We start from the raw sequence: 27,235 nt of genomic DNA, 5'->3' as shown, positions 1-27,235 counted from the left end.
GGTCTATCTTATTTTTTAAAAATTTTTATTTCTGGCCTTAAATAAATATTATTATACGCGTAGTTTTGAATACTAATTATCCCCAATAACGATAGGTGTATAGTGCGTTCGACGTTGGACTTATGGCCGTAAGACAAAACATAAGGTCTGGATTACTATAATATGTTGTTCGTATAAATAAATATTCCTCAAGAATAAACGAGTCATTTATATACTTTCAGTGAGCCATTTACTTCACGTTGTATTCTTTTACACCACAAATGGAAGCACTGCAACAAGCACATTCATAAAATTAAGAACATTTCGCAGCGCATAATTTGCGTATATTGTTTCATTTAACCAGTCGAAGTATAAATCCACGCGAGCATACACTCCAGGAGAATTGGGACGAGCACATCCAATTCCCCACGACACTATTCCGACTTGCGTACCGTTGCATAATAATGGCCCACCACTGTCACCCTGAAACGTCATTGAGTTTGTTCCTTCCAACGTCTTCTATTCGTAAGGCTAACGCTACAGCATAAAGTTGAACTTAAAGGTGATTTAATACGAACTTGGCAGGCATCTCGGCCGCCCTCTGGTACACCTGCACATATATGTATATCCGGTTGCACTCCTTCTACTGGACATTTTTCCGTTGGAATTAATGGAACGTGAACGTGACGAAGATAGGTGCCAGTTCCTTTCTAAATGGAGAACTACACTGTACTAAAATGTAATTGAAAAGATTAATGTAAAACTAAAATGTAATTGAAAGATTAATTATTTTGCTGGTTCTTTTTCGGATTATGATTTAATATACATATTAGATTGTATAGCACTAGATAGGGTTTGTCGGTTTTTAATTTTAAATTTGTATTTAAATGTAAAAGACCGGTTTTATATACCAGAATTAGTATGCAGAAATTAATTATTTAATTAAAAACGTTAACATTTTGACTTGAATCGCTCAGATCGTCTCAGACACAAGCATATTGTAGCAGGTACATAACAGTTTACTGTAAAAGTAACCTTCATGAGTTCGTATATTCAGAAAAAAATACTAAATGAAATAAAGATTTATAATTTGTTACCACCTTTTGAAGGATTTATATTTTGTACGGATTTTAGTCATTTTATTTTTTTTTTTCGTTTGGTTTTGCATGCAGTATATTTTATTTTGTTATTTTTTTATAATTCCATAATATTAAGGAAACTGAAAATTTTTAAAATGAGTACAAATATTTATTTACTATTTTAATTATACTTTTTTTGTGAAAATTCGAAAACCGGTCCAACCCGCATTGCATGGGAATAGTGGAAATCGAAAACCAGTTTAACCGGTTTTTTGGGAATAGTGGAATTCGAAAACCGGTTGATCCGGTTTTTTGGGAATAGTGGAATTCGAAAACCGGTTGATCCGGTTTTTGGGAATAGTGGAATTCGAAAACCGGTTTTTTCAAAAGTTGATTTTCGTATAAACCCTAGCACTAGAATAGCTGCAATAATACATTATATAACAGACGATTGGACTATAATGATTTTATCCCCATATTTCCATTGTTTTAAACTGCCTCTGGATCTTTTTCTAATAAAACGAGGTCAAGTGAAAAGCACTCTATCAAACAAACATTTCTGTTTCCCTTCAACTATTTTCTTATCGTACTGAACGTTAGAAAAAAGCAATGTAGGAAATATTTCGAGAGGTGGCTCTAGATTGCGATATAAAGGAAACGTATCGCGCGAACTTAATCGTATCATATTTCTCAGCTTATAGCGCAACAAATGAACACTTAAAGGATCAAGCTAGTTCCTCGATATTGCTCTTGCAACCATCCCCGTTCTTCCTCTATTCACTCCTTCTGCAAAGTTAAACTGTATTCTCCGAGTCGTTACACCGTTGCAAACATTAACTCACGCGCACTTACGCGTAGCGAGCGTAGTCTATAAAAAAATTTAGCTATCTGAAATCTTAGCGTACATCGCAACGATCTCATATGTTGATCCTTGCCAGCTTCGAACCCCCCGTGCGACAAGTGATATTCCAAGTTGCTTTCTCAACGAGTCACCCTCCCGATCCCTCCAAGGGTTTAACAATATACCGCGTGTACCCGATACATAATTTTAACGCCTACTGCGACGCAGAAGCTGTAATACGTACGGCCTACATTCCCGCAACGCTACATATCGCCATGCATTTATTACGCAATCCGTATTACCACTGACACGAAGCCTCTGTTTCTCTTTCGTCGACCGTTGGAATAACCATTTGCCAGCAAACAGATGGCATTAATTACGTACAGTGGATCCAGGAATGTGCCGTCCCCAGCCAACCACGGTGCAGAGGTCGGTGTACCGTTGAAAAACGTTCGGTTCGTACGCCGCAGGAAGGGTGGCGTATTTCACGTGCGAGTCAATGTAAAAAGGATTCCGTAGCTGAAGGGAAGAAACGTGTTCAAATGAGGGATCGATACCACAAATGCCCGCCAGTGTTTCGCCTCCACGTTTCACCTTCTTTATTTGTATTTTCCACATAGAGTTTATATATATATATTTATATATATATATATGTACACATAATAATCACCCTGAACAATCCAATATCGTTACGCAGGCTCGTGAATCTAAAGTTCGTGTGCGGTAATATTCTGTCTATCAATTCCATCTGCATGGAACTCCAGCTCGGATAGTACACGTAAGTGGCACCGGCGATCGCGTAGTATCGACGTGGATTATCTGCCACCCAATAGCCACCGGACAACGGTCTAAGCAACGACAGACAACTCGATCAGTTTTACCATTCTCCGTTTTCACGATTCACGCACGTGCCACGCGCTCGAGTAGCTTCCGTCTAAAACATGAGAGCAGCACGCAAGACCACGGGCGGCCCGCTGGATTCCTTGTTTCCGAGAGCGCAGAGAAACTGATAGCGAAAACGATCGCACGTCTCGAGGTCGATGCGAACAACCGATAGAAACATACCGACGGCGCGCTCCGCCTTCTTATTCTCTTTCTTTTTTTTTTTGTTCCTGCTTTTCCGTTTTATTATAATTTCGTGACAAGAAAAATACCGCGGTAGTGCCGGCGTGCAATTAAAGAGAAAAGTAAGGGAAGCATCGAAGGAGAGTGCTCGAGGTACCCGACAGCTTCGGGGCACTTCGGTACGGAAACAGTGCTAAAGTATTAAAGGATCGCGAGACATTAATGCGCGCCTCGAAGCTAGACGCGGGCAACCGATACAAAGATAGCGATGCGCGTTCACGTTTCTGTTACAATTTCCACGCCGCTAACCCTTTCACTGCTAATGGTGTTCCTTTGTACGCTGCTACGTATGCCGACTCGCCACGCAAAGTGTAACGGGGATGCAAATTCTGCCTCACCCGTCTACTACCCCTGGGAAACGTTCGGACGATTAATCGTGCTCCTCTTCTTTCGCACGCCCGACAAGTGGTATCTAGTCGTCACTTTGTCACGTTCTGTATCGAACGGCTATACTCAACTACAACATCGTTTTCTACGTTTGCTCAACACAGACGTTCTATTCTAGATTGCACGCGATCAGCAATCTACGCGTCGACGACTTCGCTAATTAGTCGGCTCGGGATCGAGATCCGAATCGCGCGCGCTTGCTCTCTAGGCAGAGTCGACTTTGCTACATGTATAGTAGATCGCAAATATCGCGGAGCACACACTCGTCATGGTCGAAGACCTCAAAGCAGCATACGCGTGTCTATAATAGCAATGAAAGCGCTACGAGCGAAGGCTGCTCTGTGACCGTAAAATGGTAGCGCAGCGAATTCATGGTTCAACGTTCTTATTAATATTTCTCTCTGCAAAATCGTCATTAGAGCGAGCTGCGAATGAAAGGAAACCTTGACCTTACGCTGTCATATCATTGCGTATTACGATACCGCGTGATATTGAAAGTAAGAAGCACCGTGGAAAGAGATCACGTTCCACCGAGTATCCAGAAATACTATCAATATTGAAAGTTCTTCCACGTGATTGGAAATAATCCAATTATCGACTGGAACAGCTTAATGCGACACCTGACGCGTTACGTATAACCCAGCACTGGAACCATGAGACGCCGAAGCTATTCTCGGCTGAGAGAGGATATAATTAAAAGTAATTCGCATCGTTGAGTAATCACAATCCCCGTGTTTCCTTTCTTCGCCCTCACTCCGGACTGAATGGAACAACATAAAGTATACGCTAAGCTCCTTCGAAATTTCTATCCTTCGCCCGCCGGGGCGAGAACTCAAGGCGAGCTTGCCAAGCCGCCGATGAATTCCCTCTCCCTACGGGTGCCCAAAATCATTATCTCGCAGAAACCTCGAGCGCGACCCGACGGGCGAACGCGCTGCGCTGCAGGTACCATTTTAAGGTGACGAGCGGGGAAACTCTAAATGTCGCAGTCTTGAAACGCACCTGACCATGCAGTGAGCAGCTGACAAAATGAATCTCGGCGCTATGTAAGTACCTCCGCAGATATGACTATAGTGTCGCATTTGGACCGAGACCTACGAGAAATTGACATTGAAAATTCGGTTTCGTCGTCCGCGAACCCTCTATACCTTACAGATAACCTGGATACATTTAGTACATACGATGATCACTCTCAGTATTTTGAGATTGAACCCCGCCCCCCCTGCCCACCCCCCCGCCCCTCGAAGCGCGCCACTGCACGCGGCATGCTTAGGTATACGAAACGCTGTCGCACGGGCAGAATGGTAAAAGCATTCGCCGTAGTGCCTGCGGTTCGCGCGACTGGCTCGATCAATTCCTTTCATAGGACACATTACACCGCGTTTCCCCTATTCTCTACCGAGTACTACTAAAGTTAATTGCCGCGAGCAATCGCCGTCGTGCGTGACGTTTAGGAAAGGTATCGTGAATTGACATAGTGCCGCCTCCGCCCCTCAAACATAATCAGAGTGATCCGCGTATCCGTAGATAATAGCGTGTAGGAAACGTCACGGGCGCATTTCGCTTACTAGAAACGGATAGTTCTTTATGTTGGTGATCGTTCCGCCGACTATCTTCATGGTCACCCCTCCCGTCGCACGCGCCCCCTCGCCCTCGCTGGATGGAGCGCCATCCCCGTCGACAGCCAGGACCAGCTCTTGAAAGGGACTCGTCAGCGCGACTAACAGCAACAACAGCATCTTGACCCTTCCCCGCAGGAGGAAACGCCGCCGGCGTGAATCTCGCCCGTATTTTTCCGCCGCTCGGCCGTCCATTGTTTTCCGTTTCGTGTATCGCCGCCGCGATACTAGGTCGAGTTCCGACGCGTTCGTCAGCGTCTCCATTGTGCCGTGGGCTATTATCGCGAGCCTCTCGAGACAACGGGCGATCGAGGAGCGGCCGGGAGGATCATGAAGATTAACTCCTCGCGTCTAATTCAACGCTTGCGATATGCCACAACGATACGTGGGGTGTATCGGATCGAGTAGCAAATTCCTTTGGATCCTCTGTCACGTTTACTTCGGGAACGATGTGTTTCCGTGAAGCGACTTGAATATTGTACAGTCAGGGCTACGTGCCGAGGTGGCTTTTGTCGAATTAGCGGGGATGGTCAGGAATTTGAGCTATTACAAGGCGGTTTGAAAACGGTTCTGTGCGTGGTCTCTTGAAGTACCCATCGTAATCAGAATATGTAACAGAGCTAACGCGAGGGTGGTAGTCCCTGAATATCCACGGGTCTACGCGATTCGATCCGCTCGTAGAAATTACAACGGTAAATTAAAATTGATCGCTACAACGTGCAAAGTGGTTTGGCAAACATTCATGGTTCGATCCGTTGGGAGAAGCGAGCTTCTTGGGAAATGGGATGCAGGGCTACCAGGGCACGTGTACGTTCTTCGAGTCCAAAGGTAGCTGCTATTCGATTTAACAACCCTTCCGTTACATCTTTTAATATACGCAACATACTTCGGTAGATCCGCCGATAACGCGGCTAAATTAAAATACACGGAACACGCGCTTTAGGATCGTGCACACGCAGGACGGCCCGAAAGGCCTCTCGGGCTCGCAATTTTATTGATCGACGTGCAGGGCTGGTGTAGGCAAGGAAATTCTATAATTACACGTTGTTGTTTTTCTCTGCTCGCAGGATATGTCGCGCAGCCCTTCCGGCGACGACAAAACAACTCGCCTCGCTGGCCACGCAGTGAAGCTCGCGGTTTTATCTCTTTGCGCTCGTTTGCTCTTCTTTGCGTTAAAAATAGTGTTTGTTGTTGCGGGGGAAGCGGTGAAGCTGCACCGCAGACAATTCGGGGCGACCTACGCGCGCGCGTGTAACAAACTTTATATCACATCCGTCGACGGTACATATCTTTAACAGAAAAACGCACCCCTAGACTCTCCCGCCGTATTCAGGAAGATACTTGGGAAGTAAGAATTTCGTGGGAATGCCGGGCTAATAGAACATGAACGCTGCTCGCCTCTCGCGCGAAGTATAGTGTTACGTGACAACGAATATTGGTGCGAAATAAATAACGAGGCTTACGTGGTAATGAGTTATGTTATCCCGCGAGTAACAAGGTACAACAGTCTTAATTTGTGATTTGTCGATACGATGTCAGCTTTGGACTATACTTTGCATACGCTATTAAATATATGTATATATGTTTGTATATATGTATATAAATATTCGACAATAGACATATGAAATTCGAAATTAAACAATTTGTGCACACGTACGAAGCTCTCGATAACTTATCCGTAATATTTATACGTGTGTATGAAATATACATGTATCGTAATCTTCATTCTTATTAGGATAAACTTAACGGTAAGTACTTCGATTGTATTTTCACCTGTACGAGCTAGACATGTGACAATGGTAAAATGATCGATCACAATGCTTGTCTTTGGATGTAAATGGGAAATGGAGGACTAGAAAGTAACGGTACAGTAATTGCTCGGTGCACTGGAACTCGCTGCAGCTTTAAAGGAAATCAGGCGGCACGTCTCAGACCGTTCGCTCTCCATCCGTGCGGAGCTGCGCTTCTTAATCGTAAGCATGAAATTCGATCTACGAATTGACATTTATTACAGTTTCTTTAACGACAAGGGGAGGTTGCGAGAAATTTTGGAGAAGGAATCGAGTGGGAAAGAGAAGTCTCTGGTACTGGAGCGTGGGATTTGTGGATCACTTACCAGCGATCATGTATTATTTTCACTGCACAGTGATATGATCATAAAGGAAAGAGAAGTAACGAAGTAACGAAAAGAAGTTCTTTAAATGATTTACACTCCGATTTGCCGTATCTATTTGGCGGTCGAGCATCAACTACTTCGAAGCTAAAGCGTTTAAATTTCAGTATAGTTGAAGAGACATTTACCTACGTATGAATTTAATTTTGGAATTAAACTATGTCTCTTATTTCTTTCCCCGAAGTCTGCAGTAAAGCAGGATAAACCGAGAAACGAAATCGACCTATTATCATACAAATTTTACTATCTAAAATCAGAAATCCAATTCAGTCTCATTCACAAAACCCTCCCCAAAGTCGCGGCCTCCCCTCATCAATACAACACACCGATAAAAACGAATAAACCTATCCACCAAATGATCGAGACGGTATCCCGCGCGCAACAATCACGTGCAACACGATATGTAATCTCCTAAAGTGGATGTGAAACAGTAATTCATACATCCTTAGAAATACGATAAGTCCTTATCACCGACCGATTACGAACATAATTACTCTATTCAACAGCGGCAATGTCGCCGAAGGGCCTGTCGACGAAAGCGATCGCAGACGATCAGCTCGAGACGAACCGCGACCTTTTTGTAGACGCGAAGAGGATATGCGGCCGAGAAGAAAATGCGCCCGTGTGACTTTAGGAGAACGAAAGAAAATGAAAGAAGAAAGAACAGTAAAATGTCACTGTATTTCACCGGCGATTGTTATTCTTGTTTCTCCTCCTATCTTTCACTTTTCCATCACGCCGGTTTTAGCCGCGCTCCATCCGCGGATCGGCCCCAGAACGAGAGCACCCTCCACCGGGCGCCACGGTGGCCAATATATTCCGCGAAATAGAGTAACGATCGATACAAGCGACAATCGAAAATAGTTTGCACGAAGAAGCCGCGTCTATGAGTTATAAAATTTTTTCCTTCTGCAAGACAATAAAATCGCTGCCCCCGTGTTATTTCGGTATAATCAAGGAAGACATTGTGATTGTTCGTTCTTTAATATATATATATATATATAGATCCCCCCTCCCCAACTTCGCCATCCCCCGCCGCTTGCTTCTTTTCGTTACGTATATTACATATTCTTTCATTTCTCTTCCCTCTTCTTCTTCCTCAACTTCCCTTTAATTATCCTAAAGCAATTGACTTTTATTAAGGAATGATTTTGTGCATAGCGCACAGTATGCACAGTAACGTAGGTAGCGCCCACCCCAGCGCGGCATTCAGTGCTGAGGACACGGCGATCGGTGCGGGTATAATTTGCACTGCAACAGCCGACAGTTTCTTTTGTTAAAAAAAAAAACGGGAAAGCCCCTAGTTGAATGCGAAAACGCGGGATCGATATGCTACTTCGATACGTCGGGAATGAAGGGCAGCCGGGATTTTAGCGTGCAACGATTACAGGGGTCGAAAGTTTATGGACCGCGATTGCCGTAGAGAGATTGTCAGTTCGTAAAAATCATATTTAACGAAGCTATACGCGTGGGAGATTAATGTAGGCGTGGATCACGCGATTTCCCGGCTCCTAACTGGGGAAGGTTTTTTTTTGCACCCCCCAGTAGCGCAATTAGCTCTTGAAACGAGTTAACTGGAACATCTATTTTTGGGGGCGCAGGTTTCGTTCATTGGAGTATGGTATGCTGGGGTTAGAAACTTAGGTTCTTTAGGCTCTACGGCTTCTTCTACGGGGTGTGTACATTGCATTCGATGTTGAACGAGAAATTTTGTAAATGCGAGATGGATAGTTACCCGAAACCGTTTCCTTCCTGACGTCAGCGTACCGCTGGTGCATAGGATAGTCAGGAATGGTGGAGTAACAGCTGATTTCCAAATATCCGCTCTCCCCTGCGTGTAATGCCGACACCTCTATCGTTAATTTCGCAGTGGCGGACATCAGTTGGCCCTTGTGACGCGTGTGTGGATAGTGGTTTACCAGAGTGATATCCACCTAGTGAAACATACTTGAAACTCAAGACGCTGAATAGAGATTCTATCACCTTCGTTGCACCGAATTGTTTTCGGGGAGGAAAGCAACACGCGAATGTAGTTAAAACTGTTCGGAATTCGAAACTGTACTGTTGGATGCATGAAGGGCTTCGGTGCCGAAACTCAGTTTCGAGAGCAGTGCCTGTAAAGATTATAAAGTTTGATATTTTTTTATACATAGTGAAGTTGTTGCAAAGCTGTCTAGAATATTTGAAAATCTGTTATATCTCCTTTGTAGTTGCATTACCACAATCGCAATTATTTAATAAATTAATCAGTGGAATTAATTTTAATTATAACCCTCTCAGGCCCTTCTTGCATAAAATGGAGAAATATAGAAAAGTGTTGTTCTATAACATTACCTGCTATTTAATATTTGCATAGTATTTTTCAAAAAGTATAGAATATTGGAAAAATATAGTCATAAAAATAGTCATAGATCGTGTCATGCTCATGTTGATGTATGTTTGGCTTCGAATTAGATACGCGTCAGTTAGTCAACATCGATTCACAAAATTTACTATAGCTCTGTCAAGTTTGAAGAGACAGCAATGGAATTTACGGGGCACATGTAGAAAAGAATGAGGAATCTAATTCTGCGATTTTTTGCAAAACGGGCCTGAGTGTCCTGAGGCCGTTCTTGCATCCAACAGTACAACTATGAAAACGGTGCATTGCAGCCTACGAGTCAGTGTCAGTATGTGGTCAGACATTGGACACAACTGCAATGCTGGCCACGAATTTCGATTGGAAGCTAAAGCTATTATTCTAGCAATTCCGATTTCTAAGAACACGAGGCTACGAAATCCTTAATTGATCGCTACTAATTACAACTTGTACATAACTTTTGGTAATTACCTCCTTCCCGTTTATGAACCATGTCAAGTGAGGAACTGGATGCGCAGCCGATGACGTGCAATTCGCCTCTAAACTTTCACCGACCACGTACATGCTCTTCTTGAACGTGATTTTCGGGTTTTCAGTCTGCGGTACTGTGTAATTTTATAACGCTAATTAGAACAGAATTGTACGGTCCGCGAAGCAGGTAAGAGGAGTTCAGTATGTATTTCTTAACCTGATTATAGTGTACCCGGCTTCATATTCTTCGATCCGGGAAGGGAAAGCAAAGCTCGTTTCTATAACTATTCTCCCTTCTACGGATTGCACTTGCAAATGTACTCTTTCCGTGCTCGCAGGTACGCGTAACCGGGATATTGTACGCGACCCTTGCAATTTATGCTAAACGCAACAGTCGCGTAACGTTTCACGCCTGAACGGCGCATTATAATTGCAAAGACGTCGCGTTTTATCACCATTTTATTTCAACGGTATAGAAGATTGCATAATTAATCGATCGGCGAACAAAGGAGCAGGAGACAGGTTTTAATACTCCCGTAACCCAGAAATCGATTAAAACGAATGCAAGCCCATTTCTCTTGAATTTTAATTGGAAACGTGCTCGGAAAAGTGCATTCTAATACGACCATTCGAACGTTGTCCACGAAACGAGGCAAAAGTGTATGGGCCCGGTGCAGACGAGCGGTTTGCGGCAGTTTGCCGCTGCGTTCATTCGCGGCGACGCAATACCTGCGTTCGTCAAAACGAACGCAAACATACCGCTTGGCAGCCGCGAAACTTTGCGTCCCGTGTGAACTGCTTCATATAAATTTATGTCCTGCTAAAACGCGCGCGGAAGGTTGCCGCGACGGCAAACTGCCGCAAACCGCTCGTCTGCACCGGGCCTAATGTATATACAAATGTTCCTAGTACTTCTCAACATCTATAAGGGTTGTTTTATTCGATTTGGGATTAAGATTCTAACGACAAAAAAAAAGACAGCATATCAGCTTACACTACACAGCGAAAGGAATAAGAAATCAATACAGAATTCCTCCTACGTACTTCGGCAACAAATTCTATATAAGCAAAGCAAGTATAAACCCCGCAAATGAAAATCCCTCGCCGCTTAAGGGGTCTACCTAGGCCGGTATTGATAGTCGCTACTTATTCTTAAGCAAATGCTTAAGCATTCGGCATCCTTTACTAGTTACTAGGTTAGTAGAGGATGCCGCATGCTTAAAGGGAGGTTCTGGTCAAAAAGTCGATTTTTTTTATTTCATTTTTCGAATGTTCAACCTTTTAGGAATACTTATTTAAAAGGATTTGTTGAAATTCGTAATATTCCCGAGATTATAGGCATTTGAGTAGCTGCAAATGCATGGGTAACACCCAGCCACTCGGCACCCACGTAAAACTTTAAACGCGTTTTTCTCGAAACAGCGTTCTCAAAACGGTGGGACCTGTATCTCCAAAAGTTATTATCGGATTCGACTGAAACTTTTTTTTACTTGGAAGAATATACTTCTGGCTAGGAGGGAAACCAGAAAAAATACGAAAAATTGAAAATTTATACTTTTCTAAGGCGTTGAAAGGATGAAAACTATATGAGAATAGTGATTTCAAACTTCAAGTGTCGTTATTTTCTTAAAAAAATGTCTTTTTTGCATTTTTTTCTCTGATTTCCCCCCTAGCCAGAAGTATATTCTTCAAAATAAAAAAAGTTTCAGTCGAATCGGATAATAACTTTTAGGGATACAGGTCCCACCGATTTGGATCAATTTTTTCACGCCTTGACTTTAACGACTCCCCAGTGCCGTCTGTAATGATTAATTATAAAACGAAAAATATATTTCTATAATTTAGGACATCCTTAATACAATGCAAAAAGTCCCATTAAATTATATATAGTAGTTTTCCTTTAATTAATTCCTAAATATCACCTATTTTTTGGGTCTCTAGACCGGAACCTCCCCTTAAATATTCGCTTAAGAATAAGTAGCGACTATGAATACCGGCCCAAGTGTGACAGCTGAAAAAATACTTAATTTTTCGGGACTTAAAAAAAGAAACTAGTATTGCGCCTATCATTTTGCACGTTTGTAGCTTTATTCTATCACCTTTTAAGATTTCTAAAATAATTGTAAGTAAAAATATGTATTTATAGCGAAATAGGAGCATCGCGAAGAAAATAATATCCTTCGGGATGCCAGACCTGATCGCCAAAAATCCAAAAGTCCGGTCCACTTCAAATATATCAGGCATATTGAGTACCTAGACGTTACTTTATTCTTCGAACTAGAATTTCGCAAATATTTGCAAAATTTAATTACTACGGTCAACAGGCCCATAATTCTTTTTTGTCTTTTTTTTTTAAAGATTACTAATCTTTTTGAATTTTATGTTCGAGATAACTACAATTGCTGGCATCAGTTCTGGCATCCGAAAGGATATTGCTCTCAGCACGATGCTCCTATTCCGCTATAAATGAATATTTTTACTCACAAATTATTCATTATAGCCTTAAAAGCTGACAGAACGAAGCTGCAAACGTGCAAAATGATACGCCCAATACTTATTTTCTTTTCTAATTCCCGAAGCTCAAGTTTACTTCAGTGGTCGCACTGGGAGAACCTCCTAAACCTGATAATCACAGAAATCGAAAGGAACAAGTTAAACGAAACGTCTCGCCACCGAGAAAAATGACTCGCGACGCAGATTTTTTAGGACAGACTTTCGCTTACCTATAACTTTCATTGCGACGCTTTCGGAAGCCGCTGTAAAAATGGGGGTGGTCGTCGACACCTGACAGGAATACGAGCCGGCCGCCTCGAAACGAACGTCCTTTAATTTGATTGTCGTGCCATTCTCGAAGTACTGTAAACAAGGGGTGTATTGTTCTAGAGCACGAGCGTGTTAGCGGCGGTTACCTAAGACCCTTTAAATAACACGCGACTGTTTCCACGTACTCGTTCCAGACGCTTCAAGCGTTTCGCCTGCCTACCCCCCACATTGTTATTGCCTATTGCGTGCGGGCGCGCTCGATCGGGATATATCGATCCGTGAAAAATGGATCAAACGACCAGGCTGATCGCGTAGGTGTCTGGAGAGGGGACGATATAGATAGATGGAGGAGAAAGGGCGATATTCCCAAAGATAGACGTATCCGTTGGCGCGATTTAGGACGTGTCACGAACCGCGGCCAGTGTCATTGGTTTTTATTAAAGTTGCATGTTTCGATACACGTGTCCGTGCTACACTGGCCAACCTGGCTGAGCCTGCCCCGATACTGTCTCCTGATATAATGCGCAGCCTTCGCGTTAATACTGTACACAGTTTCAATTTCCTCCGGGTAAACCGGCTCCGACGTCGTTCCAGTGGTACGTTTTAAAACGGTTCCGCCGCAGGACTGCTGCTCGCTTGTTCTCTTTAAATAGAAACACCGACGCCCCGACGCAGGATATGAATCGTGCCTACGCGGAATTGTAATCCGACGGAAACTTTGTTTCCTAGCGTCTCCTCTCCAGTTTACCGGGAGCTGCGTGATACGAGATAACTCTCTTTTTCAGGGGAGTATTGGAGACGATGGTAAAGGGAGAGAATATGAAGAGAACAGACAAGTTCTCGAACGTTGAATATTATTCACACTTCAGATAATTAAACCTTAGATAATTAAACCTGCCGAGTGATACTTATTGGACATTTTCGTTTTGGCCGCGGTGCTTTTCTCTTGCACGCTGCTGGGTTTCGCGCGACGATACCGCGCGCACATTTCCTTTTAATATCCATCAGATGCATTGCCCCAGTTTGCTATTATATTGGAATGCAGTGGTTAAATATTATACGAGTGAAAAGAAAGGTGATTCCACGATGGACTTCTGTAACAGTAAGCGAAGTATGTCGATCGCTGGGCAGACGAGTGAAGTGGAACAGAGAAGGAATGAAAGTGGCAGCAAGGGTGGATTGAATTTGGCGATAATTCGTTTGCTTGTTTAAATAGAAAAAGACCGGAAAGCAAACCGATCGTGAATTAAACGACGAAACAACTATCGAACGAATATCTTCTCCCAGATAAAGTGGGATAATTTTATTTGCTCGCGGGTCGATTCTTTTATCGTTACAACCCTTCGCGTTGTCCACTACGGAATTGCAACGTCTGCCGGCCGATATTATCGTAGGCGGACATGTGCGTCGGATGGAGCAGGGTAAACAGAACACACGCGTCCACTATACCACGAAGGGGATGAGTTACTTTTTCTGGGTTACTCCTGACGTTTCGGGTACAATGCTGCCTCGTAACGGAAAGTAAATCGTGCAATGTACGAACTCCCCGTTGCAACGGTGGTAGAGTTGAAAGGATGGCAGCTGCATTGTACGCTTAACGTTATTCCCTACCCCTTTCTTCTTCTTTTTTTTTTATCACTACCATTGCATTTCCTATTGTTCAACCACCCTTATATTCATTACTCCCTTCTACCCCCTCGATTACTAGTTTCTATTATTTACCCACCAGGGAGTTGGGAAACAATTGTGCCACAAGGTCGGCGCATAATTTAAAGACCACGCGATTATACTATATTATTGAATGCAAGTAATTAACAGCGCTGGTCTCCTAGGAGGTATCTATTACGACTGGAAATTTATTAATAGGTCCAAAGGAATAATACACATCTCCTAGCCATTTGCCAGTAGCAGTGACGCGTCGACTTTTTAATATACTACCACGACGTTCGTATCATTTCAATCACGGCTATAATAAAATTTCGTGTCAGCCCTGTTTCATAAAGATCGACACGCACGCGAAAGCTCGTTTATCTTTACTTCGACAGGAGCAGTTTATACGCTCCTATCGGGGAGCATCAGCTACTACAACGTTTCATTTGCATACGCGCGAGCACTACGTTATTAATTTCTTGTTACATCTCGTCTAATGTTTGCGGCATGAATATTCCACGCGATACGCTTGGGGATGCCGATACCAGCTGTTTACAAAGAATCAATCCGCGTGAAAACGATAACAGGATACGTAAACTGTTTCGCGCTCGCTTGCACGAGTTTGGATTTTGTTCGCGGAACGCTGCCGACCCGTTAACCAAAAAATAAATGAATAATTTCAAGAGCCAAGGCATTAAAATAGGTTCGAGTCGGAAGCGAAAGCCATTTACGAAATGGACAGTGAAAAGAGCTCGGGATGCGCTACTGGAGTTGCCACAACAAGTAGTATAAAGCGTAACGAATTCGTGCGTGGTCGGACGAGTATGAAACTTCGTCCAGGCAGAGGCTAATAAAAAGATTAGCTATGCAGCTGAAATAAACGCAAACGTAACGTGTATTTTAATTGGCCTGGCATCCGATGCTGCATGAAAAATGAGGATCGCGTTTCAAATATCGTATGCACCTGCATCCTTTGTATGGCTAATGAAACAGAAATATAGCCGTGAAATTTTCCTTGTATTTTAAGCGTTCATTGCTTTACCACTCTAGCCCAGAATGTGGATATTTCGGAGGCTGCTGTCGTGGAATGTTTTTGAAAAGAATTTAGAAGCTGCCGCGTTGGAAATGTTTGGGCCTAAAGCTGACAATGAGCTGGGCACTTGTAATTCGAAAGCGAAATCTATATTTTAGAAAACAGTGAACAGTAATTTTCAAAGCTGCAATAGCTTGTGGCAATTTCATCGTTTAAAGTTGCCAGCGTTTCTGCGATATCGTTCGTTAAATTGAAGCGATTATTCGCATATACAGCTCGTTGATATTACGAGCATTGGTTTGTTGAACGAGAATAAATAACCGCTATTAGCGAATTGAAACGCGCGATGATGTCGCGAGTTCTAAAACAATTCAGGCAAGCTGAAATTGTTTTCAGCGTGTGTAACTGGTCCGCATCCGAGACTATCGCTGACTCTTATCGAGGATATCTTTAAACAGAATTAACTTTGTAAAGCGGCCGCTTTCACTTTTAGAAACGTTTTACCTATCTAAAGCGAGTGGGCTTTTGTCGACGCGATAGCTCGTCAGAAGCAAGAGCGACTGCGAATTAAACGATTAATCAACCGGTGTTACTCAAAAAGATCGAACTTTAAATAAGTTATACTGCGAGCCGACGGAGTCGTTTAATTCGATGCTCTGGAAACGCGATGCGTTTATTAATTTAGAAACCGGACTGGGAGTTTTATAATTCAACTTATCAAATTCAGCAGCCCAGACAAGCTTCGATGAATTATTTTCTGAACTCGATTGCAACGTGAACTTTCAACGGGGCACCGCGGGACTATGATACATATAATTAATATCCGCGAATCTCCTTCGGTTTGAATTCGTGGCTGGCCTTACGACTACTAAATAATTCTAATGCGATATCGCCGGACTTTTAGCCGACAGCGCGCGACTTTTAATACTACGTCGACATTCGTGTCAAAGCTTTGTGTCGCCCAGAAAGGATACTCTTTGCACACGGGAAGAACAAAACTAAAATCGATTGTACTGTGACAATATAGAACGATATAATGGACGTGCGTGTGTACGCGATGAAATATCTCGGCAGAAACGAACACCCGCATTACACATTTCAACGCGAAAGCTTTCTGTGCAATGTGAAACAAGGATACAGGGAAAAAGCGTGTAACACGAACGCGTAACTATCTGCCAGGGTATCGCGGAATCGTTGAGTGCATCAGATCGATAAGTGCCATATATATATTCGTATGCACGTATGTAGTAATAACGCTGCTGGTTATGGGCATCTTAATGAGAACATTGTCATACTTGCTCGATATGACTACAATGTAGAATTAGATCAGGATACGTGTCACACAAATTGAAGATAGTGAATAATGCAGCACTGATCTTGATTAGGAAAGGCCGGGACTAGTTGACTAACGAGGTTAGTTGACTAATTCCCTTTAATTGTTGTATTATGTTATAAATTATGCGATTCGCGATATTGAAGCATATGAATGGTGGTGCTTGCCATTTCATGTGTTACCGTGACAAAAACTTGCGTGTTCTAAGTATCAGTGAGAATGGAAAATGTAAAAAGATCGGCGAGAAATAAATATTTCTGTTTCGACTATTTATGAATTTTTACCCACTAAGTTTTGCTTGATGGTTTTTCATGAGTATTTTGTGGAAACGTGATACATGGACTATAATTTAGGGTATTTTATTTTATCCTCTGCGAGAAGGTTTTGTACGTACGACCCCTAACATGCTGACAATGTCGGACGTGGTTACTTGACTAAGTATAGGAATACCACTAACAATTCCACTTTTTATCCTCAAGCTGCAGTCGAGGCAAAGTGTTTAGCTGCTCAAATCCACTTCCCCCACCACAAATCCCTCCAAACTCACCCCTACCAGTTTTACACCCTATCCTCCCTTCAAACTCTCAGGCCTTCCAAATAGATTATAACAAACAAGTAGAAATTAATTACAGTATCTAACACCATGATACTTAATAAAAAAAAATAAGAGTGTGAAGGAGTGAAAAAAAAAATTGTTGGTCGTAGGATATATATGTACGCCTCTCGTATACTATATTGATGGAATTGGCTGCGTATATATACGCCTTTCGCAGGCAAAGTGTTAAAACTGAGAAGTAAATGTCAAGTCAACTAACCCCATCATTTTTGCCAACTAACCCCGCAGCCGGGGTTTGTTCACTTATTCGTCTCGCTACTCTAAATATAATAAAAACTACGACCTAGTCTCAAGTAAAACAATTATAAAAATTAAGCCTGTATACCTAATGAAATTTGTAAACTTTTGGTGCGCGACAAGTCAACAAAACACCAATGGTCTATTTATAAAAATTAGAAATGTTAAAATGATTTTTAACATTTCTAATTTTAGACTAATGCCAACTAGCCCCTGCCTCCCCTACTTTCGAATCATTTGGACTGGCTACTGGCCGCAGCAAAATTAGAAAGATAAATACTTCATTATCATTAAAAGTATTTAAAAGAGGAAAAGGTGATTTGTCGGTGATGGATAGAGGCGACAAATGAGGCTGGAAAATTGCTTAAGGGCTGCATAATTGAAATGCACCGAGGTAGTGCGTTAATTACGTCAAGCTCACCTCCATGTTTGCTCCGTCTACCCGCCATTCGACGAACGGCGGTTTCCTATCCTTTATGTACTGCAATATCTTCTTGTCGTCTTTCATGAATTCGAACTTATGCAGCAAAGTATCTAGGACACTATGGTTACAATGCAGAGTAGCCGTGCTGCCGTATGTTACGTAGTGTGGTGCTATCAATTGCACACGCACCTCCGAAGTTGCATCTGGAAGTCAACACAGCAACGACAACACATTAAACACGTTATATTTCCATATGAATGCTCGGCGATCGTAGTTCAACAATTGTTCGCTTATCGCGCATATCTGCGCAATGGAGTTCATTGAATATTTTAACGCATTAATATCTTTCATGTCCGCTCATGAATTAATTAACTCAGATTTTCGTTATACAGCTGTGCGGAATTCTTTTTCCCTCTGATTTTAGGCGTATTTCCCTTCAATGGAAACGGGAGGGAAAAAATGTAAAATGTTCTAAAGAAGACCACGCTGGTCGAAATAAAATACGGTGCGGTGAGAAATCCCGGCGCAGTATGGAAACTGAATCGCTGGGTTCAATATGAAAATGAGAGAGCGAAACCGCGGCGCAACGTTTTAAAAAAATAACATAGGATGATCTGTCCAGTGGATGGTTTGGTCGCGCGATACTGTCGAAGCGAGAACAATCGTTAATTCGTGTCCGAAATATGTAACACGTATCCGATGTCTCGTTATATGGGATCGAAAAAGAGGCATTATGTTGTGCAACAATAACGATTAAAACGGTGAAATATGAATAGCTACTTCGTTTCGAAATACGAAGCTTGCACCGCCGTGAGTTGCGGAACAAAATACTTTGCGATTCGTGCAACTTCGGGCGACTATAAAATTGTTAATTAATTTATGCGCGTTGCAAACTTGAAACCCCGTCGGCCGGTGTCACGACAGTTTAAACATTATCATATATATCCGTAGAACTCCCTTTGTTGGTTTTAATCCGGGCGTGCATTAAATCATATAATTAAAATGCAGTACGAAAATGCGTACAGATTAAATAATGGCCATACAAATTTATATGATAATAAATTGTACAAAAATTTACATAACTGCCTGAACTTTCATTCGTCCGTTAATTTAATTGCTACTATATATGTAGCACCATTGAATACTTAGCGTCGGCGTGATTTAGTGTATCGTAAGGACCATCTACCAACTCTGGCACGTGTTTGGCGATCAACATTCCTGTGTGATTTATGAAAATGAATAAACATTTTCGCGAAGCTTTTAGAAAAGAGGCAAAAACTCTTGAGCTTTCGTTGAAGCAAGAATTCGGGACTGTTTGCAAGTAAAGTGGTCGAAGAAACTTACTACTGTACAGTAGTGCGTAACTTAACTAGAACCGACAAGTAGAATACAGCCGTGCATGGTCAGACAGGTGTAATACACTGTTCCCAGCAACTGGAATGAGACACTTTCCTAGACAGATAAGCAGAAGGGGACTGAAACGAGGTGCAAATAATAAGCGAAGCTAAAATGGAGGCAGACTAAATTTACATTTTGGTTACTGCGATATCTATTATCTTGAGAAAAAAAAGAAGAGTTTTGTTGCATATGTCGCATTTGCATGTGCGAAAATGAAGATGCCGGGACAAAACGTTTTAGGGTAGACCGGGGGCGATTGTAACACGTTAAATATTTCAAAGCATATGATTGATATTAACAGAAATTTTGGATATATGATGAAGAATGACTTTTGGAAGACACACATCGATATTCTAGCAGTATAGATACACAATAGACATGAATAGTGAAGAAAATAACTGTTCGATACCCTAAAGTAACTTTTCCTTACTGATTTAAAATTGTAATATAAATACTCCCTTTGCAAGTGCGTGTTTTCTCTATTTTTTAATATTTAATCTGGACATTTTTAAAAATTTATAATTTAAATTCAAACACCTGGTCGGGGGCGATTGTAACATCGGCAGTCGGGTTAGGAATAGTGACAAAGAAGATTAATAATATTGTCTTGTTTGCGTGGAATCCTATAGCGCAGCACAAGCAAACCAAATAAAAAAATGTGTGCAATGCATCACATGAAGAACGCGCCAGCCAAAACGTTTTCTTCTTCTGCCACAATGGCGACACCGCGTAATTGGTTATAAATTTTCCTTTTTTTTCATTTGTTATTATAATTAAAATCGATAAATATTTTAATTTTGTAAAGTTAAATTTGTGCTACTGCCGACTCCATGCATTTCTCCGCTTCTCATTTTTTATTAATAACCGGAATATTACTTGACGCACAGCGAAACTGTTGTGGCTTAAATAATGTCAGATAAGTAATATTTTCGTAAAAAAAACTGTTGCTGTAACTGTAATAGTATTCCAAAGCCAAAGTGTTACTACCACCCCCCGCCTACCCTATAAATTTCAGGCAGTTAATATTATATCACTACTTCAGCTTCCAAAATAAAAATTTGCCACCCCACTTCACAGTAAAAAATTTAGAAACTCTACGATCTAAAAAATTCGTTATTTAATTTGTAACGCTTCGTGGAAATTACCGTGTTGTATTCTGATTTACATAACTGTTATTAACTAAACATTCACGGCTAATTTAACTTTAGTTATTAGAGACCGAATGCCCGCGTAGTTGAATGTGTGGGAGGAAGCATCAATTAATTCGACCATTTCGAGACCGGAATGTAGGTCGTCTAGGACGATCAAGATTCTCGCGTTAATCTTTCGATGTTAATCGAATGGCATAGTGTATACGGTCTAATCGGATTGCATACAGTCCCGACGATGGGAACGGTTTGTGTTAAACGACGTCGAAAATACGGCAGAGCTAATGAAACTGTACGGAAGAATGGAGAGGTTTCGGTTGACTATAACTACTTGTGGCAGTACCCTGTTGCTGGGAGGTGTTACTGTATCGATCACTGAAAGCGCGTGTTACCAACACGCGCGCACACGTAGTATTCGAGGCTTTCAAGACGTTCCAAAAGCACCATATTTAAGGAGAACCGAATCGTAGAGCCGATATCCTGTACGAACTATTTTAGGTATAATTCATTCGCGTCAGAACGTCCCGCAAACAACTTCACGCTCGCAAACCTTACGAAAGTCCAACAGAAAACATGAACTAAGGAGATGGTAAAAATGTTTTGCATTACCGCTTCAGTTCTTCCGTGTATTGGCTGGGGAAAATGTTTCTATCGGTAAATGATTTCTGAGAAAACGCAGTAGGTATAAGTTTAGGCTATGCTACGATAGATTAGAGTGTCAATTAAACGGCAACGAATCGTAAAAGTGTGTCAGTTAATGTTTGCAAAGGTTAACGAACTTTAGTACTTTATGGTCACCACAATGTCACTTAGGTAATTAACACACATCACTATCATTAAAAGGTAGGACAGATAAGGGGCGATTGAATTAAGTTTAAATTATACTTTATGTATAATAACTGAAAATTTGTTTAGAAAAAAACATTCATCTCGAGTATGCGGAAATAAAATGTGACACGTATAGAACGCCTAAAACGCGATGGTATATTTAAGAAAAAACGCGAGAGCTAATTGCCTGCACCAATCGTCTAATCCGCAACAGTCTACAGATAAACAGCAGGATTTTTAATGAAAATGTGTGAAACGCCATTGGTAAACGCGTTCCCAATTACTTTCATACTTATTTAGAAATAAAAGTTCGAGACGTGATTTGGACAAGTGTCATCACGCGACACCATACATTTCACTGAAAACCGCCTTCGTCCTAATGCAGTGAATGAAACGACGGGCGATGGCTTTCATTCAAATTATGGAACACAGACAGAACTTCGCACGAAGCACTTTTGAAAAGGATCGCGACGAGAACAATGCCACGAATCAGGATGGGAGGGATTTTAGGCGATTGTAACTCGTCTGTGCTTCAAAACGGATGACACGCTCAATAAATTGGATAAAACAATCGGTTATTGCTACTGTCTAAGCACAGAATGAACTGGCCGGGTGGGTGTTTACGTATCGCGTGCGACTTACATGAAAATAATTGGAAAATATATACGAATACGACTTTTCCCCAGTGTGCTGGTTTACGCGGCATTGTCGCGAGGATTTCTTCGTGCCGTTTCTACGTAACCGTTAACCGCCTCTACGTTATTTAATACGAAAAAAACGTGCTTCTATTTTGTACAGTGGTGTGCCTTTAAACTACTCAACTTCGTGCCGAGTCGGCGCTACAACTGAACAAGCTTGTCGATCGTTCGACCAACTCCCATAGAATATGAAACATAGAGTGGAGGCTCCACTGTCTTACAGTTTATCGAGCGATCTTCAAAATCGGATTTGCTGACGGGTCTAGCATGAAACAAGCAAGACGGGTCGGTAAACCAAGAGTACATCGAATTCATATCTTTGCGATAAGCGGGCCAACCAAATATTGTCATTTCAAAGGAGTTAGCGTAGCATTTCATGTAATTCCATCGATGCAATCTTTTACGTAAATTTATATTCGTATAATTGGAGATTCGTTACATCTCAATCGCAAAGTTATGGATCAAATTAAAGTATATACTATATGATAGAGATTGTTGAATATTTACATTCAAAAACGGAAGCAAAGAATGCATTTGTAATAAAATAGATAATATTCCCAACATAATGTCGTAACATTCATTTGTACGAAATTAGAGTTCCTTATCGATACGCATGCATTAATAATGGCCATAAATTTGCAAGTGTTCTACATCAGCGACAAGTGTGTAAAAAGCCGTTCTTTTCTACACCTGTGTGTGATACAGTATTAGTGTACATCGGTGTACATACATAAATATACTTGCGCACATTTTTTACATCGTATGTCAACGCGAATATGTTTAGAACGATGTATGTATGAATTATATGGTTGACGAAATTAAAGCAAAAAAGAGTCATGGACGGACACGACGAGGATGATTTAGAAGATTTAAATTCAACTATTTGTACACTTCCGCCAAATGTGCAACATGTAATCGAACAGGTTAGGATCCTATTGATACTCAAACATTTACAGCTGTCATCCCTACTTCGCAAAACAGTTGAACGTCTCTTATCAGCTGCAATGTATTTTTCGTTAGCGCTTAAACGTACTTCAATGATAAAATAAAATTCCATACATAGCAATTTACAAACGTAAATCAAGTATTCACGTAAATCTTTTAATTCATAGGTTTTACCCAGCACAGATCCACTGGATCAGCCAAACTTTAACGTAGTGGACTACATAAATTCACTGTTCCCGACAGAGCAATCTTTGTCGAACATAGACGATGTAGTAAACAAAATGGAATTAAAAATACGCACTATAGACAAAGAGATTCGGTCTGTGGTGCGTGGTCAAACGAACGTGGGGCAGGATGGAAGAGCGGCGTTAGAGGATGCGCAGAAAGTAATAAAACAATTGTTTGTGCACATCAAAGACATAAAGGACAAGGCGGAGCAGTCCGAAGAAGTAGTTAAAGAAATAACAGGGGATATTAAACAATTGGATTTCGCTAAAAGGAATCTCACCGCCTCGATAACAGCGTTGAACCACTTGCATATGCTTGTGGAAGGCGTAGATACTTTAAAGTAGCGTGTCTCGATTTATAATATTGAAAGTATATGTACCGTAATCGAAGAAATGAAACATTCCAATTTTTTCTGTAGGGTGCTGACGCAGAAAAAACAATACGGCGAAATTATTTTACCATTGCAAGCAGTAATGGAAGTAATGCAGCACTTTAACAGTTACATGGATATACCTCAAGTGAAACAGTTGTCCGACGAAGTATGTAATGTTTTAGTTGCTCGTAAGATGATCAATGGATGATGTTCTTTTCTTTAATATTTTCACTTAAAGGTGCGTCAGATACATGTCGAATTGGCCCAGCAAATTACAGCAGACTTTAAGCAAGCGTTTTCTGGCCAGAATCCAAAGTATTTCAATCAACTTACAGAAGGCTGTTTAGTACTGTCTGTGTTAGATCCTAAAGTGAAGTAAGTATATATATTCTCTACCATTTTCATTGATATGAAATTGAATAACGGCTGATCTTCTTTGCAAGGAAAGATCTGCTCGCCTGGTTTGTAGGTATCCAATTGCAAGAATATGCACATTTGTTTGATGAAAATCAAGATTTCGCATGGTTGGATAAAATAGACCGACGTTATGCGTGGATAAAGAAGCACTTGCTTGATTTTGAATCGAAATTCGGAACGATCTTCCCACAAGATTGGGAGATCTCAGAACGAATTGCTGTACAATTTTGTAACGTTACGAGAGAAGACCTTACGAAATTAATGCATAAAAGACGCTCCGAAATAGATGTGAAACTGTTGCTGTATGCAATTCAAAGAACTAGTAATTTCGAATCGTTGCTGACTAAAAGATTCAGTGGTGTTACTTTAGAAAATTTAGAGACAGCGCATAAGAAAAATGTTGCCACCGCGGACACCACTGATAAAGCCCCAGGCAATCCATTTGAAGAAAATGAACAGGTAACAGATTGTTTCTTCGCGTGTCGCATGAAAATTTGATAACCAATATGTTGAAATATTACGGTATGTACCAGGTACAGCACGAGAAACCAAAACCATCGCCATTTTCCAATCTCATAGGAAGATGTTTTGAACCATACTTAAATATTTATATAGAAAGTTTAGATCGCAATTTGGCAGATCTAATGGACAAATTCGTATTAGATTCCAAAACGCAACCACCTGGTGCTAAAGACTTCGATGGCATCGAGGGCCCTAGTAGCGTTTTATCGTCTTGTGCAGATTTGTTTGTATTTTATAAAAAGTGCATGTTGCAATGCACGCAACTTAGTACGGGCTCGATTATGCTCTGCCTAGCAGAAACGTTTCAGAAATATTTACGAGAGTATGCTCTCAAAATATTACAAAATAATTTACCTAAGTATGTAAAATATCTGAAGTTGTTCTTACAAGTGGCTTTTTAAATTACTATTTTGATTCCTAGTAATTTTAAATCTATTACAGAATTGGAGGTAGCGTAGGAATTGCTACGAGTATGAGTAGCATCACGCGTGATTTCCGCGACCTCTCTACTTCAGGTTTTATACAGAATTTTCAAAGTTTTCTGAAAGAAGGCGAAAGCACTAGATTTAGTAAGGAAGAACAATCCCGTATATGCTGGTAAAGGTTTGCTAATTAACAGCAGTTTTTCTTAATGTGCCGTTTCAAAGGAATGAATTATCCAAAAACATATTTTCAGCATATTAACAACAGCCGAATATTGCTTGGAAACAACGCAGCAGTTAGAAGAAAAACTTCGAGAGAAGACGGATAAATGCTATGCCGACAAAATTAACTTGTCCCAAGAACAAGACATTTTTCACAAGTATGTATTCTGTACTCTATAGCAAACTATCAATAAATTTCTCGTAAACAATAAGATTTGTTGATAATAATTGAATCTCTTTTCAGTGTTATATCGAATTGTATTCAACTGCTTGTTCAAGATCTCGAATCAGCGTGTGAATCTGCATTAACTGCGATGACAAAAGTATTTAGCATATTTAATATTTATTCTGCCTCTTTCGTTATATAGAGCGTTCTAAAATTATGCTATAAACCGAAACTTGTTATTCCACAATTTTAGAACACCCTGTATAAAGTAAAGTATTTACAAGGGAAGATCCCGAACTCGAAAATTCAAAAAATTCTTAAACTGAATATGTAGGGGATTTCCTCTTGATTGCAACGCAATTTTTGTTTGCTGCCCAAATTCACTCAAAGGGGGTGAAATTAATCCCTGAAAATTTGGCTATTTTCCGATTTTGTGTTATAACTCGCGAAATGTGAGAGATAGAAAAACAGTTTCGAGACAAAAGTTACTTCTTTCAATTAGATCTAGCATTTGGTAAACAAATTATTATACAGTTCACGAGTTATAACAGAAAATCGGGAAATAACCGGATATTCAGGGGTCAATTACACCCCCTTAGAGTGAATTTGGGCAGCAAACAAAAATTGCGTTGTAATCAGGGGGAAATTCCTTACATATTCACGAAGTTTCAGAATTTTTTGAATTTCCGGGTTCGGGATGTTCCCTTGTTAGTTATAACAATATACGAATGATTATTCTAGGTTCAGTGGAGTGCCATAGAAGTTGTTGGCGATCAAAGTAATTATGTCAACACTATTGTGGTGCACCTCCGACAAACGATACCTACTATTAGAGACAGATTGTCCTCATGTAGGAAGTACTTTACTCAACTATGTGTGAAATTTGCAAGGTAGTATACATTTCATGTATATTTGTCTTGCATAATCATAGAAAGACATGTTAATAAAATATTTGTTTCTTTATAGCTCTTTCATAGTGAAATTGGTACAGCAATTGTACAAATGCAAACCTTTAAATACCGTGGGTGCTGAACAATTATTGTTAGACGTACACATGTTGAAAACTGCTCTCCTAGATCTTCCATCAACGGGGTATCAAGTTCAGAGGAAAGCACCAGCAACTTACACCAAGGTAACTTGTTTTATCGTGCATATAATTATACGCGTGTTAACTCGACTTTTCTACCATGAATAGGTGGTAGTGAAAGGTATGGCAAGCGCTGAAATGATACTCAAAATTGTGATGTCGCCAATTGAATCTCCAAAAGATTTTGTGAAGCAATGTAGAATGCGTTTGCCAGATTTACAGGCACCAGAATTTCAAAAGATTCTAGATATGAAGGTAAAGTCTATACTTTTCATTACAAACGTTTAGAACTTTCATCAGATCTATCACGACTAAATAATTTATAGGGTTTGAAAAAGACGGAACAAGTTTTACTGTTAGAACAATTCAAACAACCTGAAAACATGAATGCCTCGCACGATAATCGTAGCCATATCATTCAAGATAGTCCAGAACACGAAGCTGGACGAATAAAACGATTGGAGAAATTAATCAAGAAAAGAATATGAACGTATTTCGTAGTAAAACTTATATTGTAATGTACATACTCAATTGAAATATATCTATACAAAACTTAAATATTAGAATTATGTACTTTCATTACCTCGGTACAGTTAAAATCTTTTTTCAACACCTGCATGAAAATGAGTGTCTTTACGCCTGCTTACGCTGACTAATCGTTATCGATCATTTATATTTTTTGCGAATCGCTC

At 40.8% G+C, this 27,235-nt stretch overlaps 2 protein-coding genes across 3 annotated transcripts; one reads left to right on the top strand and one right to left on the bottom strand.

Annotated features, from left to right (window-relative positions):
* Window positions 1-188: 188 nt before the first annotated feature.
* On the bottom strand, window positions 189-22,296 carry LOC143367318 (uncharacterized). Of its 2 annotated transcripts, XM_076808985.1 has the most exons (7): window positions 22,106-22,296; window positions 18,087-18,292; window positions 12,757-12,889; window positions 10,034-10,167; window positions 8,939-9,137; window positions 558-589; window positions 189-462 (listed from the first exon to the last, which is right to left on the bottom strand). In XM_076808985.1, exons 1-7 carry the CDS (start codon window positions 22,167-22,169, stop codon window positions 250-252), a joined length of 981 nt encoding a protein of 326 aa, XP_076665100.1. In that variant the 5' UTR covers window positions 22,170-22,296; the 3' UTR covers window positions 189-249. The 2 variants fall into 2 exon arrangements, with proteins under 2 accessions (XP_076665100.1, XP_076665101.1); XM_076808986.1 differs by lacking the exons at window positions 189-462; window positions 558-589 and adding an exon at window positions 7,167-8,454.
* A 577-nt stretch (window positions 22,297-22,873) lies between these two features.
* Window positions 22,874-27,101, top strand: Vps53 (vacuolar protein sorting 53). The gene is made up of 13 exons (XM_076807902.1): window positions 22,874-23,084; window positions 23,274-23,674; window positions 23,753-23,873; window positions 23,946-24,082; window positions 24,151-24,583; window positions 24,658-25,004; window positions 25,088-25,243; window positions 25,323-25,448; window positions 25,535-25,613; window positions 26,198-26,346; window positions 26,423-26,588; window positions 26,652-26,798; window positions 26,870-27,101. The coding sequence occupies exons 1-13, from the start codon at window positions 22,998-23,000 to the stop codon at window positions 27,029-27,031; spliced, it is 2,511 nt and encodes an 836-aa protein (XP_076664017.1). The 5' UTR covers window positions 22,874-22,997; the 3' UTR covers window positions 27,032-27,101.
* Window positions 27,102-27,235: the final 134 nt, after the last annotated feature.

This window comes from Andrena cerasifolii, chromosome 3 (genome assembly GCF_050908995.1).
Source record: "Andrena cerasifolii isolate SP2316 chromosome 3, iyAndCera1_principal, whole genome shotgun sequence".
Classification (NCBI taxonomy): Eukaryota; Metazoa; Arthropoda; class Insecta; order Hymenoptera; family Andrenidae; genus Andrena; species Andrena cerasifolii.
Note: the sequence above shows the minus strand (reverse complement) of the source record. Positions and strands in the feature narration are given on the sequence as shown.